General features: G+C 41.4%; 1 protein-coding gene across 1 annotated transcript in view; it reads left to right on the plus strand.

The window, feature by feature from the left end:
• Positions 1-18,170, plus strand: part of TG (thyroglobulin) — a 158,922-nt gene that overhangs the window by 119,390 nt on the left and 21,362 nt on the right. The window contains exons 42-44 of the mRNA XM_049821688.1: positions 7,707-7,871; positions 8,611-8,778; positions 16,407-16,588. Coding sequence (XP_049677645.1) covers positions 7,707-7,871; positions 8,611-8,778; positions 16,407-16,588 — 515 coding nt within the window. The remainder of the gene's footprint in view (positions 1-7,706; positions 7,872-8,610; positions 8,779-16,406; positions 16,589-18,170) is intronic.

Consider the following 18,170-nt stretch of genomic DNA (forward strand, 5'->3'; position numbering starts at 1 on the left):
TGGAGCTATGGTAATTTCAGGAGCATATCCTTTCTCTTTGATGGGCTGAGCTAGCAGTCCTCACTTTGAAGGGACAGGAAAGCATTAGGGAGTTTGATAAGCAAATCAGTCTCCAACACAGAGCCGTGACAGCATTATAGCCAGTGCTCTGGGGAGCTGGTTTTACCATAATGCCCCGTGATTATCCCCGCCAGTTGTATTTTGATTGTTTAGGACTTTATTGCTTTCTTCAAATCATAGGGATGTGGCATTCACGTTCCTTAACAGCATTCACCAAATGGATGTACAATGTTTCTGGAATTACTGAAAGCTGAGGGGTTGGGGGATGTCGGCACCACCCATAGGAACAGGCAGGGGCAGAGTTCTGCCTTTTCCTGATCCTTCTCACCAATATCTGCCTTAGGCTGGCTCCGATGGTCTTTGTGCCTTTACAAAAAGTGAGGTTACGTCCTAAGTTGCACTTAGGAATGGGGCAGGCCTCAGACTGATCAGGAAAGATTGGTCACACTAAAGAAGAGGTTGGACTTGCTTGGCAGAACGTGCTCCACTGGAAACAATAAATCTCAGCCACGGTTTGTACCGTGCTTGTAGAGTTCGCAGTGGAGGGAGATAAATAAAATTCTCCATTTCCATGTCATTTCTGCCTGTTTCTGGTGGCTGTTTACTTTTGTGCAATGATGAGAGCCAGTTTACGCTTTCAGTGTGTTCAGCTAATAACTTGCTTTAAATAATTGATAAGGTAATGCTTACACCTAAATGGAAGAAAGTTTTGATATTAATTAAGTGGGGCTTTATATGTCATCTTTAAAGTATTCATATCCTGTTATTCAAGTCACTAACCTGACACAGGCACTCAGTGAGTCACTTGAGAGAAGAGCATTGCACTTGCAGGACTGCCTCAGATTACAGCAAAGAGGGATTTGCCGAGACTCGTGTAAAAAAAGAAATCTTTCTTCTTCAAAATGTTATTTTTGATAGCAGAGAGATGAGTCTCCCCTTTCCCCCATTTTTATCTGGAAATCACAGTTCTAGTAGATGGTTATAGAGGGAAACATGTTTATATTTCAGTCTCCCTTTCCATTTCTGGACTGACCTGCCCGTTCCCTGTTACACTTCGTGTGCTAGTGTTTGTCACGGGTCTGCCATGTAGCTCCTTAGCTGTGACAGAGACTCCTTGAGTTGGTCCCAAAGATTTCTACTCCTCCAGGTTCTTGAAGACAAAGTTTGTCTGTAAGCCTGGAAAAATGACATTAATGTCTTCACACAGAGCCCTGCAACCTTGGTGTTTTGTAAGCACTTGCCACTATGCAGAATTAGATGTCTAAGGAAAAGCAATGCAGTATACTGAAAACCAACCCTGCAAGGAAAAAAAAAAAAAAAAAAGAAGAGGAAAAAAAGGCTCCAAATTGAAAACAACTTATGAAAATACTTTAAATCCAGTCTTTTAGAGAATAATCTGTTAAGCGAATTGGAAAGAAGAGTTAGTGGTCACTCAGTTGCAGCTTGCATATTTTTTCAGGGAGAAAAAACAGGATATAAAAGTTCTTTTTAATCTGGCATTAACTGAAACCGAAGACATCCTCAAACAGAAATGAGGTGCAGTTTTCTGTCAGTGGAGTGATTATCTTCAGGCACAAGCAGTAAAGGAGAAGATTGCAGTATCCATTTCTTGGTGTCTCTCAGCCCAGCTTAAATGCTTTAGGCAAGATCAGGCTTTAGTCAAAGACAAGCCGTGTTTTAAGAAATAGGAAGCACTTGAGCTCAGCAGTCAGGAAATGGAGGAGCCTTGGCTATCCTGGAGGTCAAACCAGATGGTCTGACAGATACTTCTGGCTGGGAACTGTATGCATCTGTGCCTGGAGAGTGCCTATCTTTAACGAATAAAATATTGCTGTACAGCTGACTCTTTTGGGAAAGTAGATTTATCAGGATATTCCATTGGTTTGACTGTTCTCATTAGATATTTTTTGATCTTACCTTTCGGGTGGTGTTACTGTTCTTGCTGTTTCTGCTGTCTATAGCATGCTTCTGGGCAGACAGAAAGCCTGCTGTGAAAGGAGTCTGCAGCCTTGCAGCCATCAGAGAAACTGCATTAATTTGAAGGGAGTGCATGTGTCAAAGAGGCAAACGTGGCTCAAGCAGGGTTTTCAGTTTCAAGTCAGGCTGGAAAAACAAGAGGTCATGATGTGAGGAGAGGAAGAAGGTTTTGGGTTTACAGACTGTTGCTGATAAAAACTAGTTGCAGTGAAGTTTCTAATCAATAGATCTGTTGTGAATCAGTTTTGAAAAGCTTTGCAGAAGCTACTTTCCAGAGTAAATGAGGATTTAAAAGACATTCAGCACTGCAGCTTATATGGTAATTGTCTTTTCCAGGTATGTTGGGAGACAGAGGTAGAACTTACATTAAAAAACCTGTGGTGGGTTGACCCTGGCTGGAGGCCAGGTGCCCACCAAAGCCGCTCTATCACTCCCCCCTCCTCAGCTGGACAGGGGAGAAAAAATATAACAAAGGGCTTGTGGGTCAAGATAGGGACAGGGAGAGATCACTCACAAATTACCATCACGGGCAAAACAGACTCAACTTGGGGAAAATTAATTTAATTTATTACCAATCAAACCAGAGTATAGAGTAATGAGAAATAAAAACTACATCTTAAAACATCTTCCCCCCCCCGCTTCTTTTCTTCCTGGGCACAACTTCACTCCCATTTTTCTCTACCTCTACCCCGCATCAGCACAAAGGGATGGGGAATGGGGTTTGGGATCAGTGCATCACACGTTGTCTCTGCCGCTCCTTCCTCCTCAGGGGGAGGACTCCTCACTCTTCTCCTGCTCCAGCGTGGGGTCCCTCCCACGGGAGACAGTCCTCCACGAACTTCTCCAACGTGGGTCCTTCCCACAGGTTGCAGTTCTTCACGAACTGCTCCAGCGTGGGTCCCTTCCACGGGCTGCAGTCCTTCAGGCACAGACTGCTCCAGTGTGGGTCCCCCACAAGGTCACAAGTCCTGCCAGAAAACCTGCTCCAGCGTGGGCTTCCCATGGGGTCACAGCCTCCTTTGGGCATCCCCCTGCTCTGGTGTGGCGTCCTCCCTGGGCTGCAGGTGGAGATCTGCTCCCCCGTGGCCCTCCCTGGGCTGCAGGGGGACAGCCTGCCTCACCAGGGGCTTCCCCACGGGCTGCAGGGGAATCTCTGCTCTGGAGCACCTCCTCCCCTCCTTCTGCACTGACCTTCGTGTCTGCAGGGCTGTTTCTCTTACATATTCTCACTCCTCTCTCTAGCTGCAGTTTCTGTTGTGCACCAGGGGTTTTTTTCCCTTCTTAAATCTGTTCTCCCAGAGGCACTGCCACCATCGCTGATGGGCTCAGCCTTGGCCAGCGGCCAGTCTATCTTGGAGCCGGCTGGCATTGGCTCTGTCGAACGTGGGGGAAGCTTCTAGCAGCTTCTCACAGAAGCCACCCCTGTAGCCCCTCCACTACCAAAACTGTGCCACACAAATCCAATAAAATTCTGTGTATTCGTTTTTATTATCTCTTTAGAATAACAGCCAGGGCTTGTGGAGGGAGAATTGGGGTGGACAGGATAGCACCACTGCAGGTCTGTGAGCTATGATGTCTCAAGAGAGAAGTTTGCAAGAGGTACCAGCCTCAACTCAGCCGATCACAGCCTGGCATCAAAGCAAGAATTCATCTTCACGTAACACTGATTTGTGTTCATCAACTTCTCACCATTGTGAGCTGCCACATGTCCCAGTATGTGAATTTCTACTGTCTAGCTTAACCTCTAATTCTGAAAAGAGATATAAAGAAATTCTGGTCCCTGAACTAAATAGTACTGAAGGCTTTGCCTTTCATTTTCAATGGCATCATTTTTTGCAGTAGGTGCTATTGCCCAACATGGTGATGTTCCCGCTATTCCTGTGAAAAGGACGGTGTAATATTGTTGTGGATTGTGCAACACAGTTGCAAACGCTTCTTCTCTGCAGTTCAGTACTGAATGCTTTCATCTGGTTCTTTGTCAAAAATATCATCGGAACTTCCTCTGATGACAGCAGGTCAATCTGTAAGGACAGCTGAAGTAAAAACTGCCTGTGGCTTCAGGTCTTCTAAATGATACTGAGATAGGGAAATACCTTGTGACAGCAAGATGGCTAACATTCACAATTTTATTGTATATCTCATTTTGTTTAGAGGTCTGCTTTCAAAAAAACTACTCTGCAGGATTATCTGAAGATCAGAGCTGTTAGTTTCAAAAGTTAATTTTTTAGCTCTTGTGTTTATAGGTACAGAAGAATTCCTGGAGAATTAAAAAAACAGAGGACTAACAAAAAGAACACGGTGTTTGTTATTTTTGAGCTGATCTCATGATTTTTGGCTTCCTGATTCATGATTCTGTCATGTTGATGGTAATATGGATGTCATGTAATGGAAACGAACAGTCCCTCAGCTATTTCTGCTTCTGCCTAAATAGTCCTATTTTTTTAAAACACACAACTCCTTCATTACTGGTTGCTGGGACTAATCACACAAATAAATTTTAGTTTTATAGGGAAAGACGGGAATGCTGAGTGTAGCTATGTTATCCTCTGTGTCCTGAGCCTGCCTTTAATCTGGCTACAGTGTTTAGGGAAGATTTCTTTTTAATGTGAAAAGTACAGGCTCAAAAAGGAAGAAATTTAATTCTGGGCAGTCTCCAGCTTCTGCTCTCACTTATTTGTTCCTGAGGTTTTTTTTGGTGAGGATGAGGAAACAATGAGCTTGAATTGTGATGTGAATTTGAGAAACAGACAACTTGTATAGTTTTGCTTGCCTAACTTCTGCGGTAAGAGGATCCTTGTTTCTAGAGCTTGGAATGTATTTCAGATGCACCAGGGGAGGGAACATAATGGTATTGCTTCCAAATACTGCTTGAGTAATGTCCCAAGTTCCTCTATCACCCACTTCCAGTCCCAATAAAAATTAAACATGAATAACAGCGGTGAATACCACATCTCTTTCAAACCCCAAACGCAAGACATGATACCTGAATGCAGATGTTATCAAAAAAAGCAAAGTGAGGAAGTGGCCATTACCATGGAAAATAGAAGAGAAGAAAAAAATAGAATGAAGAAGAGCACGTAAACATGTTCTAACCACTCATGGAAACAGGAGAAAATATCCGCAGCTAGAGTAAGGCTCCAGACAAGAACTCTCCTCACCTCGCAAAAGTATTTGCAGAAGTTTGGGGTTTTTCTTTTACATGTTGAGCTTGGACCGTATCTAATGCTAGCCCATACACATCCAGTGCTGCAACATGAAGATTTGCCTCTCCAAGTGTTTAGCTCTCCCTCTGCACAGAAGGCTTGTGGGAGAATCTTTTGCAATCATTGTTTGTCTCAGTACTTGACCCAAGGGCAGTCTTTCACTTTGTAGACATCTCAGAGACAGGGGAACTTCGTACAGCTTTTTAAATCCCTGGGAGGAGATGTGTTCAAAATCAAGCACAGACTAGGATGTTTTTCTTGATCCCAGTGAATTTTTGGATTCTGTATGTCATCTGATCTCAGTACTCTCTTTCCCTACCAAACTTAGCCTTTTAATAAGTCAACTTCCGAATTTCCACAGAAACTTCCACTTTCAAAATCTGTGAAACTTTCAGAATTTGGGAAACTGAAGCCCTTTAATTTTTTATGGTTTTGTTTTGTTTTGTTTTATTTTAAATGAATGTCATTTAGATGGACTGGATATTTGATAAAATATGCTGAGCACATTCAGATCTGATGTTGAAGAATATGTTTGCCAGATTAGTGGATAAATATTGTGCAATCCTAGATCTAATTTCTGTGCTATACCAAGGAGGCACATAATTTCTTGCTCCAAATGAAAAGCAAGGAAGCTACTCTTCTGAGGGAAGCTGGCATGCCACGTTATCCCTTTTCTAGTCTCACTCAACCTAGTTCTGGTGAACATGGTCTTTCGAAGGCCAGGCAAAAACCCAACATTCTCATTCTGTGTCCTGGGGACACACCCACACACAGAGATACTCTCATCAAGGATATTTTGCTTTCTCTCTCATGACCAACTGAGTCAGTGCACCTAGTCAGCAGCTGGCAAATATCATGCCTTGCAAACACAAAATAGGCCACCACAAATCCCACGTGAGGATAAAGCCCATTGCTCACTCGAGTTCTCATCTAAATCGAGGACGGAAGTGAGGAATAAGACTAAGTGGTGTTTATTTCTTCTTCTTTAGTTCTCCTGCCCTCTTAAAACCAGAGATGGCTCTTCTAGTGCCCCAGGATTGACAATCTTAGCTTTTTCCTTTGCTTATCTGCAACCATCCTGGTCTCAGTCATTAAGCCAACAGCAGTGCTTGTTTTCTAGATCACTTAAAAAGGAAGAGAAGCCTTTCAGGAAGGTAGTAGCACTGGAAATTCCACACAGAGTGAATGAAAAAGACCGTCTCATCCAAACAATAACCTCTTCCTAATTATATTTGGAAACTAATTTCTCCAGTTGTGAGCAATGTTATCCCATCAGTATCAATGGGTCTGCTTGTTTGAAATATAAAAACTGTCCTGGGTGCTGGCCAGGGTTGCACAGAGTTCTTCAGGATCAAAGGTTTTAGACAATTTCAAGTTAAGGATTTGCTTTTTGTTTTCTGTTTTCTGTTTCTTTTTAACTTGCTCCTGGTTTTACGCTTTTTCAGACATGTAGTTATGCTTTGAGCAAATTCAGTAAGAAGTTAATCGCTTTAATAGATCGGGGTCTTTTATATCATGCATCTAGGGTTTGGGGTTTTTTTTAGAAGACAGAAGCTAATCTTAGCAGTTATTATAGTAAACTGATGTAAATGTTTGGAAATTAGTCATTTGAACCATGTCAGAGCTATTCCAGCCTTTCTGTTCTCGATCACATCTTATCAGATTTATGCTAATTTCTCTGCATTTTCAATGAGTAGTTTTCATGATTACTCAACGATGTTGTACCATCTTTTCTTTGTAAGGACCTTTTCCATGCTGGCACAGCTGTAGAAAAGAAACAAAGAGTCTGGGATAGAGATCGGACTGTAGCCCGTGCTCTGATTTTGATGCACTCTGGCTCTGGTTATCTTCTTCATCTTTGTTTAGCCTTTTGTTGCTACTACCTCTGCTCATAGCTCTTCTAAAACCTCGCTGCTCTTTGGATTAGCTATCTTTGTGTTTCTAGCCTAAATTTACTTACACTCAATATGAATAGTTAATGCCCATTTGGCCTTTTACCAGCATTGTCCTAAGGTACAAATAGCACTTCTTCATGGATTCATTTATAAAGATCATGCCTGCTCTCAGTCCTTCTTTATGACAGTTAAGGAAGTAAAACTCTACTTAGTCTTCTCTTGTAAGATGGGCTCTCCATTCCCTGATGTGCCTCACAGCACCTTCTTTGTATCCTCTCCTACCTGAATGTTTCTTCTTCCAGCAAAGTTTTCAGAAAGATTTGTGGCTTGGTTATAGACATAACATAGACACTTTTCAGAGGTCTTCCAAAATAACCATGGCAGAGCTGGAAAAAGCCAAACCTATCCTTCTCCCCTTTGCTTTGATCGTTAGAACTCGCTTCTTATGATTTAAATACCAGCGTTTAACAACGTGCAACTGGCCAGATTTTGCTTCTCATCTTCTTTACCTGCACCAGGGGACCAGGTGTTTTGCTAGCATGTGTTGACTGATATTCTTTTTGTTTTCCAGGGAGGTTCAGCTTTTTCTCCAGCATCCATTATTACTAAGAGGAGAGCGCAGACCCAAGCAGCAGTCCTGGCTGAAGAAGTGGGATGCCCTTCATCCGCTAGCGAGGAAATCGTAGCCTGCCTCCGCCAGTTGCCTGCTCGTGTCCTCAATGATGCACAGACTAAGGTACACCATAGCAAAATATGTGCCATTGACAAGGAATCAAAAAGTTTCTGTTGATACAAAGCTGTGAGGAAGCTTAAGAAATAAACTGGGCTGAATCCTTGTGGAAGAGGAACTGGTCTAGCTTTGGTGGAGTGATGCTGATGTCCATGACATCCACCTCTGACCTATGAATACTCACAGCATGATTCTCCTTTAGACTAAATTCCTTTTACACTACTTTGACCACATCTTCCAAAATTAATCTAAATATAGTTTCTGACTTCTTTCAGTCCCCTCTCATCTGCCGCTGGGTGTTACTCTAGAAGAGAATGAAGTGTCTGTAGGTTCAGTAACTGCATTTTTCCAGAAAAGGAAGTGGGGAGGGATGTCAGTGCTCTGACTCCTAAGTGGGAGACTTGCAAAAGCTGCAGTATAAACAAGATGGATCCTTTACCCACAGATTAAAACACCCACTGGCAGTGTATTTTCTGATCAGCACCAGCACAGAGCCAACCCCTAATTTAAAACAATATTTTTATGACTATAAGACAATTAGTTCTCTTGGCCTATTCAGCTCATTTCACCTACTGAGATCGTCAGCAAAAGCATTGTTTCCTGCCAATGCTGAGTTTGTACTTACATTAACCGATCACTTGTTCACTTCAAGGCTATCAACTCAGTTGTCTGAAGCATAAATAAAATGGAAATGACCAGGGTAAGCTAATTTAACTGCACTCTTGTTGCTTTTTTGCTAACCTAGCTCCTAGCTATAAGTGGCCCATTCCAGTACTGGGGTCCAGTGATGGATGGAATTTACCTTTGGGAACCTTTAGCTAAAGCCCTGCAGCGCCCTCAACTTCGGAAAGTAGATCTGCTCATTGGAAGTGCTCAGCAAGATGGGTTGATCAGCAGAGCTAAGGCAATTAAGGTAGGAAGAGACTCACTGTTAATGAATTGATGGCATTACTGTTGCAGCCAGGACAGATGCTTTTTGATTTCTACGGTTTGTGAGTTATACTCCACGCAAATACACAAAGACATTGTCTGTCTCCAGCCAGTCCTGTTTAGGCTGATTAATGGTATTATTATATTTGTTGCTTAACATTACTGGAAGAGATATGAAAAGGTAAGAGATCAGCAATGATTTAGCTTGTATTAATATGTAGCAGTATGTTCTACTGTCCCTAAAAATCCTATTTACATTGCAATCTCAATTGTATCTCACAAAGAAGAAAGCAAGCTCATAACTTGGTCATGAGGTTCTTCACTGTGCAGCAGGGCTAAGACAGTCTTTTCCATGCCAACAGATTTTTTTTGCGGCAACCCTTTTTCTCTGTTGCCTTTAAGAAGTCTGTTTTCTTGTAAAGAAGACTCTGGCTAGCTGTGACTAAGAATAGGACTAGCCTGATTTGCAGGCTAAGGTTTCAGGGCATAAACTGGTGAAATGAAGAAGAATTGCTTCCATGCTGTACTTCAGACATAAAAGTCCTCAAAAGCATGAAGGCCTACTCAGAGGGATTTTACATCTTCTTGTGCACCCTCTGGCACTGTCTGTTCTTGAGACAGCATATCAACCTCTTCTAGTTCATTTGTCCTTCGCTACGATGGTAACGATAGCACTTCCCTGTTTAACAATGCCAAATGAACTTAAATGTTCCAACATGCTCAGATATATGGTGAGAAATCAACAGGAGAATGTTAACACAGCAGGGATGGTTTTGAGGGTTATCTAAGTGAACTGCAGGTCTGTTGCTCTCCCTCTGTAACTGTGTGGATTTCATCTCTTAGGAGGCAGTGAAAGGTCAATTCCAGCTTCTCTTTGCTGGTAGCAAATAACACATAGACCAATTTACTTCTGAATTAATGACAAAATACCCCTTTGAAAGAAGGCTTTTTGACCCACCTGAATAAAGTTCATATTGCTTGTTTAGTCTCTATCCGAAGTTTTCTGCTTTTATTTCATGTATCTTTCTCTTTTGGAATCAATTAAAAGAGGAAGTCAGGCATAGGAAATGGACTGTGATGCTGGAGGCCTGCAGATAATGATCCAGACGCTGTGAGAGGGGAATAAACCTCAGTAACCTCATTACAAGCCATGCGATGAAGACTAGGAAGTGAAATTCTTTCCTTTACCACTATTTCCACATATGACAGTTGTCTGCAAAATGGAAATGAAATTCCCTGATGTATTAGGAATTATGCAACAAATCATGGTGTTAATGAAAGCCACAAGTGCTAAAAGCCAGTACTGTCAGGTTGAAATGAAAGGAAAAAGACTTGTAACTAAGAGCCCAGCAGTAAAATGTTGCCTTTCCAAAACCAAAATCTGGAATATCTTCTTTATTTAAAGGCTTGCAGTAAATAAGACGGGAAGGGACTCTAAAAGTTGGTGCACCTCAACACTAAGAAATGGTCATATCTACCTCAAGTAGATACTCGCTACCTGAGAGACCTGTTTTAAAATCTCCTACTGTTGGAGATCTGATCTCCTTTGGCAAGTGTTTAACTATGCTTACTTAGAAGTATAGTTAACTTCTTTACTAGCTGTTATAATAGTACCTACCTTGGTGCTACAGCTGTAAGTCAGATTCCATCTCTGTTCCAGAAAATTCATAATGTTCGTGGTAGGTGGTTATATTTTATTTTCTCCCTTTTGACTTCCTTAAGCTGTTTTTAGGTTCTCATTAAGAACTTATGATTTTTTTGTGCACATTTTCCTCTATTTCTATTTTCCTGTGTCTTCAGGTTTTTAGGCCTTGAGGGAATATGACTGTTTTGACCAATCATAGAATCACAGAATCATAGAATCACAGAATCATAGAATGGTTTGGGTTGGAAGGGATGTTAAAGATCACCACGTTCCAACCCCCCTGCCATGGGCAGCGACACCCTTCACTAGACCAGGTTGCTCAAAGCCCCATCCAACCTGGCCTTGAACACTGCCAGGGAGGGGGCATCCGCAGCTTCTCTGGGCAACCCGTTCCAGTGCCTCACCACCCGTATAGTGAAAAATTTCTTCCTTACATCTAATCTAAATCTACCCTCTTTCAGTTTAAAGCCATTAGCCCTTGTCCTATCACTACATGCCCCAGTCTGTATTCCTGTCTTCGGATTATTTTCTTAAAAGACCTGCTGCAAGGGTCCTGATTACTTCCTTGTCCACACAGTTAATGTATTAATTGCTGTGAAACTGTAATGCGTGCTCCATCATTGAGCTATTTAAGAACATGCATCTTCCAGGTCCTCATGAACATGTCTACATCATAGCCATGACCATGCATGGTTGCAGTCAGTCAGATGGTAAAGTCCTGAGTAGGCCACAGACGCATTTAGCTACAGTGGCAGATACTGGTGCTGGTGGTGGTTACCGAGAAGTCTGTGCTCCATTTCTTCTGTCATAATGTCGTAAGGGATGTTCGATCTGTGCTAACTGCCCTGTCCCCACAACAGACCTAGAAGAAGCATTTGAGACACCTCACACTATCCTACTCTTCTACTTCATTCACTTTAAGGGTTCCCTTGAGGTAGATCTGACTTGCTTCTTTCTGGGAAAACCCAAAGCTGGTTTTTTTCAGATATACTAAGGATGGTGGGAGGTCTTAGCTGGTGGACAGAGCACTGAACTTGGGAAACCAAGGCATAGGTCCTAGTTTGCCTGTGACTACAACCATGTCATTTAATAAGTTTTACAAAGAGGGGACCAAACCTCCCAGGGGTAAGAATCCATCTGTGGATGTGCTCCAACTCTGTAGAGAGAAGAACCATGCATGTATTTGGGTAGCTAAACAGCACAGCTAAAAGGTCCTGTGGCGAGTATGGAATTGGCAAAGTCCTTCATTTCCATCTCCTTCAGGATGACTGATTTCAGTGTAGTCAGATGCAAAGAGTGGGGGATAGAAAAATTTAACCCCTGCTGACCTGTTCCACCAGTTCCTGTGAATAACTGAGCTGGAAAATCCAGCCAAGGGCTTGCACTATTAATTCTGGTCTTGCTCTATTAATACTGATCCTGCAAATGGTGAGGAGACACTTTTAGCCATTTGGATACAAGCAAGCTTGAGACATGATGCAACCTCTAGACTGCAACCAGACCTGAAGGTGACAAATCCAGCTGGCACCATGTTGTTCTGGTGGCGCTTACTGGCATTTGGTTTAGTTGGGTGTCTCTGTACTCCCACTGCAACACTGTGCTTATGCCTAAGACATTTACTATTAAAAATGAAATAGAAAGGCAGAAAGCACCACTTCTGTGCTAGCAAAATTTTTATGTTCGATTTGTTTACAATTAAAAGCTGAGGTCTCTCAGTGATGCTTGCAGCAGAAAGTACTCTGAACATTCGTGCTCAGTGTCTTGCCCATGGAAATGACCGTTTTATGGCATTCACTTGAATGCTTATTCATGTGAACTGAGACAGATTTACCACTTCCTGGAGCACTTCGCACTCATCCCCAGTGCAGCCATCAGATGGTTGAAAATAGGCGAGAAACAAAGCAGAGTTTGTTAAGGGAATGGCAAGTGCTACCATAATGCACTATTATGTGGCATATGGAGCAGTTAAGCCTGAACCCGTTAACTGCAATTCCCATGGCAGACCTTCAGGGATATTAGCTTTGAGCAGTCATAGATTAGGGCAGTTGAGCAGAAACCTCTAAAAATGTTGATTTCAATTCCCAACTGGACAAAATTTTATCCCTGTGCTGTATGTGGTACTCAGGTGGGAGAATCTAATGGTTCCTACTGGCATTAAATATATGTATTCACTCATGCTGCTCTATATCTGCGTTAGTCTGTATATGCATGTAAGTCAGTATAGCCCTGTTTATACCCTCCATATGTTCTGTGCCTGCTATGTAATCTCCACTTTGCAAGGGTTGTTAACTTTCTTTTTAGTTGGAAAACTAAAGTTGTACTTTATGCATTTTCTTTCTTTTTCTTTCCTTCCTTAGTAAAAATGTAGTTGGCTGCAGAACCCAGAACCAGGATATAGGGGAGTGGATAAGTAGAAATATAGATTATTTACCTCATGTAAGCAACTGGATCTAAGCAGAGCAGAACTTCCATCCTGCACTATATCACAGTCAGTTAATTTCTTTATGGATAAAGATATTCGGCAACATACAACAGACAGCAGATATGTGTGTATTAATTGTAACGACCAGGGAAGCAGTGTCCTGATAAATGCCATCAGTGAGGAGAGTGGGCTGATATCAGCTCTTTTCTTCATCTTGCAACTAGCTGGAATCCTTGAAAGACTGAACGGCTGGTAGGTCCTTCACTATCTTTTGTGACAACATTTATCAAAGAAAGTACATTTTCCCCCTTGGAAAGATGTAAATGTTTGGTCTACCTGCTGCTACAATTTCTTTTTAAATAAAACACTGGACCAGATTCATTCATATGCTGCAGAAGCTATGCTGCAGCAACAAGAACAGTAAGCATTAACTCATTATTTAGGCAATGTTTATGACGGCTTTGCATCACCAGAACAGTAGAAAGCAGTGCACCTGCTGTCTTTAATTATTTTCTTACTTACTTTCTAAAAAAAGTTGAAACCCCCACTATAACTCTGAGGTCAGTTGCTAATACCTCTTTAAAGGTTAGCAGAATGTAAATTATTTGAGATAATGTGCAGCTGTTTGGGTTTTTTTTATTAATCTGGTAGCAGCTGTTGTATCTACTGCTATTTGAAAATTGTTCCTTGGTCATATATTTTCTAATGTGAAACACTTGTTGGACATGGAAAATTGGTCAAATTGAATCAATATCTGAGAAGTTAAAATGCTTTGTCTTTTTAGTGTTTCATGGGGTTTACTTTGAATGCATTGCTTTGGTTTGTGCTATCATGTTAAAATCAGATGTTTAAATTGTAATGTATTGTAGCGAAAGCAACACTTGAGAAATCATGTTTCAGATTGTGCTATTTTAGTGGTCGTTGGGATGAAAAATCTCAAATTGTCTTACAAATGCCAGTTTTGTCTCTCATCCATCTCTGTCTGTTGAGTCCTCTTTCATCTGACTCAACATGTCTCAGGGCCCCACTCTATTATCAATGATTGCTGAGAAAGGTCACCAGAATTTTTGGGGCATTTTGAAGATCACAGAAACTAGTACATAGGCACGGTAAAAACCTAAGGCCAACCGCACTGAGTCAGATCAAAGGCCCATTTAGCACAGAATGCTGTTTTCAGCAGTGGCTAAGAGTGGATGTTTGTAAGAATAGGGTAAGCAAATCTGATACTTCTGCTAAATGCTCTCCAAATCTCTAATACTTTGCCACCCAGGGACTTCCTAGCCTGATTTGGTCTTTCAGTATTTAATAACCATCAACTGATTTTTTTTTCTTTTTTTTTTTTAAATTCATAAACTTGTTCATGAAACTTCATCTTCACCAATTTTGGCATCTGCAAAACCATGTGACAAGGAGTTCCTCAGCTTAACCATGTGTTGTATGATCCATCTCCTTCTCTGTGGTTTTCAACCATAATCTTTATTTGATGCTTGATAGGTGATAAGGCAGGGAAGGATCAGTTCATAGGGTACATAATCAATACCCCAAGGGTTTTTTCTCTCTCTTTTTCTCTGTTTTAAGTATCCATGACAGGTGTAGAATAAGGTAACAAATCCATTTAAAAAAAAAAAAAAAAAAAAAAAAAACAACAAAATGAAAGCATTGCATGAAAGTTACTTCTTTACACATAAGAGCTTGGGCTTTGCACTGACACGGAAAAGCATCTGTTTTTATCCATAACTGCTAGCCAAATCCACCAGCCCCAGTCACCAAATGAGAGATTCATAATTAGACAGCAGCAACATTTATGCCGGTTAGTAGGGACCTGAACTGATGTGTGCCGAAGCTGATGGAAAGATTGCTTTTGAATTCAGTGAACTTGCAGTCAGGTGTTCAGTAATAGTTTCTATTTCTTGCAGAAAAATATACGTGTCCTTGCTGTGTTTAAACTGAATGATTTTGCAGGCAAGTGTGCTACACAGTTTCATATGTGGCATTTGTGCACATGAAGTGACGTGTCATGTGTGAGTTGCAGATCTTTTTCAAAGCACAGCTATATTACTAAAACTGGCACCACATGACTCCTTTCATATTGCATGGGCCAAAATCTAGCAAAAGAAGAATTTATTACAAATAAAAGGAAAAACGCCGAGATCTTTTTGGACCTTGGGATATTTGGTAGTGTTTTGAAATCCCTTGTAAAGTCACTTAATCAAAATGCACAAAGAATTAGAGTATGTCAGTAAGGACAGGCCTCAGCCTCAGCAGACAAGGACTTATTTTCCATCTTTCACTTCTGTGAATCTGTTGAAAAGTAATTATTCCCTCTGTACTTTCTGTATAGGGTTGTGGAAAGACCTAGCAGCATGATGAAGACCAGCTGTGAGCCATCAAAATAATGTATTCAGTAAAGCATCTATGGTAACTGGACTGGGCAGACACCAGCCTATTTTGTATCAGATTGACTGCCCAAAATAATATAGGTGGTTTATTAGATCTTTCTCTCTGGAGTTCTTATACAAAGCTTCAGCCAGCATGCACCTGCAAGGTTCCATCTTTAGAAAGGACTTGTTGCACATAAAAGTTCAGGTTACCTTTTTTTTTCAGGAAATTGCTCTGTTTCTGAACTTGAAATAAATCCTTTAAAAAAAAAAAAAAAAAAAAAAAAGAAAAAGTGAAAAGTCTGAATTGATAAAAAAACTGCCTCAAAGAAAGATGTGTTGAAAACTTCCAGCAGTCTTTAGCTTTTGTAAAAATAAGTTCGGGTATGCAGTTTGGCATAAAAGATTGTCCCGCCGCTATCAGTAATTCTGCAGTGACATGGACACTCTACTCCGGGGCAAAAGCCTTTATGTCTGAAACCTTTCCTGAGGAAGATCTCAGGAAAAAGGCATTTCACTGTAGGTGTCTCTGAAAGGCCCTAGGGTTATGAAGTTTGAAGATCATAGCTGTTACTTGCATTGGGATCTGGAGGAGGGGGATTTCTTTTCCAGGGCTAAGGCAGATATTATTCCAGAAGGGACCTAAATACAGGCTTTGTGGCAGCCACATTTCTTTGTAGGTGCTTCCAGAAGAGGCAGAGTGATATATCCATGAGATGGCTATATGGCATGTTCACTTTCTGGAATTTCCAAAGGAAAGGAGCAATATCTCCCTCTCTCCCTTCTAGTTTTCCTTCAGGGAGATCATCAGAGAGGCAGCACTGGGCAAACCTACAGTGGAGAACTATTCATGTGGACTACTTCTGTGAGAGCCAGAGAGGTTTCTGTAGTATTAGAGCTACATTAGCACAGCATGGTAACTATGATTTGGACTTACTAGATTAGAGATTCAATCCTATAGTATATTTTGAGGAAGCCAATACTGCTGGCTAGTGACAGTCTTGGGAAAGCAAAAGTAGGACTGTCCCCTACTTCTTCCCCTAGGAATCAGAGATCACAGCAGAGAGGACTCATTCCAGCAGAGGGAGAGCTGAGCCTGTATTGTTCCACTAAAAATGTATATTTTGGTTTTGTTTGTAAATTCCACATATGCATTTTTTTCTCAGAAATTTGAAGAAAGTCAAGGAAGAGCCAACAGCAAAACAGCCTTTTATCAGGCTCTGCAAAATTCTCTAGGAGGAGAAGACTCCAACTCATTGATTGTAGATGCAGCTACGTGGTATTACTCCCTCGAACACTCAACCGATGATTATTCATCCTTTTCCAGGGCTTTGGAAAATGCCACTCGGTAAGAAACTCATCTTACTACAGCTGTGTGATTGGGGTTAAGCAACATTTGTTTTGCTTATCTCAAGGGTGCATTTATATTCTGAAAAACTTGAGAAATTCAAATGAATAGAAAATAGGCAATATGATTTCATTTTCCGTCAAGTTTCCAATGTCATTGGTAAACAGAAATTGAACTGATTTTTATGCTTTGTGAAAAGTTGGAGTTGTCTTTCCTGAACTGTATATTGAATTCAGACTACTATTGCTTCGTGTACTCTTTTATGTCAAAGATGTCCTGGTCGTTTGCACACTCTGCATCAAATATTCCTTGAATCCTCTCATCCCTGTGACAGTAGAAGAACTGATAGACTGGCTTTTATTCACAGTCACCTAATTATACAGTTAGATACTTTTCCTAGTTTTTGGAAATTTGGAGAGTGGTCAAGTTTGAAAACTTTGATTTCAACAATTGCTTTAATTTTTATATTATGAAACCTGAAAAATACACTTCTTCAGAATGTCAGGCTTTCTACAGGTGAGCATCCTGCATAAAACAGTGAAGCATTTGTCAATGTTCAGAAAAGTGGCTCCCAACCCCATTCTGTGCATTGCTAATCTCCATTTTACCTGTGACAGAAGAATCCCCTTAAGCTGATACACATATTTCCTTGACCCTTGTGTAATCATTTATGCCAGCGTGCAGCGATTGTATAATTTCATCTAATCTGCATTTTGCTCCCTTTGTGTATGGTTTCCCATGGTGAGAGAAAGCAGAATCAGGCAATAGGATGCTTCTGTAGGAAGCCTTGTGGAGGTGAAAGGAGAACACATGATATCTGACTCTTGCCTTGTTTGATCCATCAGGACACACTGTAGACTCACAGTGCCTCCCAGACTCTTCCAAAGAAAATAGTTGTGAAGAAATGTCAGCAGCAGCATGAGCAATTTACGGTGCCATACTTTGCATTGAAACATTGCAGGCAGGGACCATTGGGAAGTGGAAGATGAGCAGCGGGCCATGTTTACGTCACCTAGTGTATATGCATAGATTCAACCCTTAATTGGGTATGGCATCAGGGTCCAGCAGTTCTGAATAACAGTCAGGTTGACGAGTTCATTGCCCTGTTGAACTAAGACTCCACAGCAGTCATGACACCTGCGGTAGGCCATAGAGACTGGTGGGTATCTTTAGCTTGAGTCACATGGTGGTTTGGTCTGCAGAGAAGACTGCAGATTTTGCTCTCTCCCCCATGGGCAGCCAGTTTGCTCTAGCGAGTTACAGATCTTGAGCGGGGGGGTGGCGTGGGTGGGCCTGCTTTTCTGAAAGAAGAAAAACTGAGAAAAATCTCCTTACCTCCTTTTTCCTGCCTCTGTGTAAACTCAAGGGCTGAATGTTTAAGTGGAACAGATTTTCAGAAAATGAATCAAAAAACTCTTTCCCTATTCCTGTCTCTGCTTCATGAGCAGATTCGTTATGAAACCTCTTTACATTTTTAAGGTGGTGTGTTTTATAAGCTAGTGGTTTGAGTCCTAGCGTGCCCATCCAAGCTGTTTCACCTCTGTTCTGAACCGAGGCATCATAGCTACAAGCTCCTGGTATC

Source organism: Accipiter gentilis, chromosome 2 (assembly GCF_929443795.1).
Source record: "Accipiter gentilis chromosome 2, bAccGen1.1, whole genome shotgun sequence".
In the NCBI taxonomy this organism is placed as follows: domain Eukaryota; kingdom Metazoa; phylum Chordata; class Aves; order Accipitriformes; family Accipitridae; genus Astur; species Astur gentilis.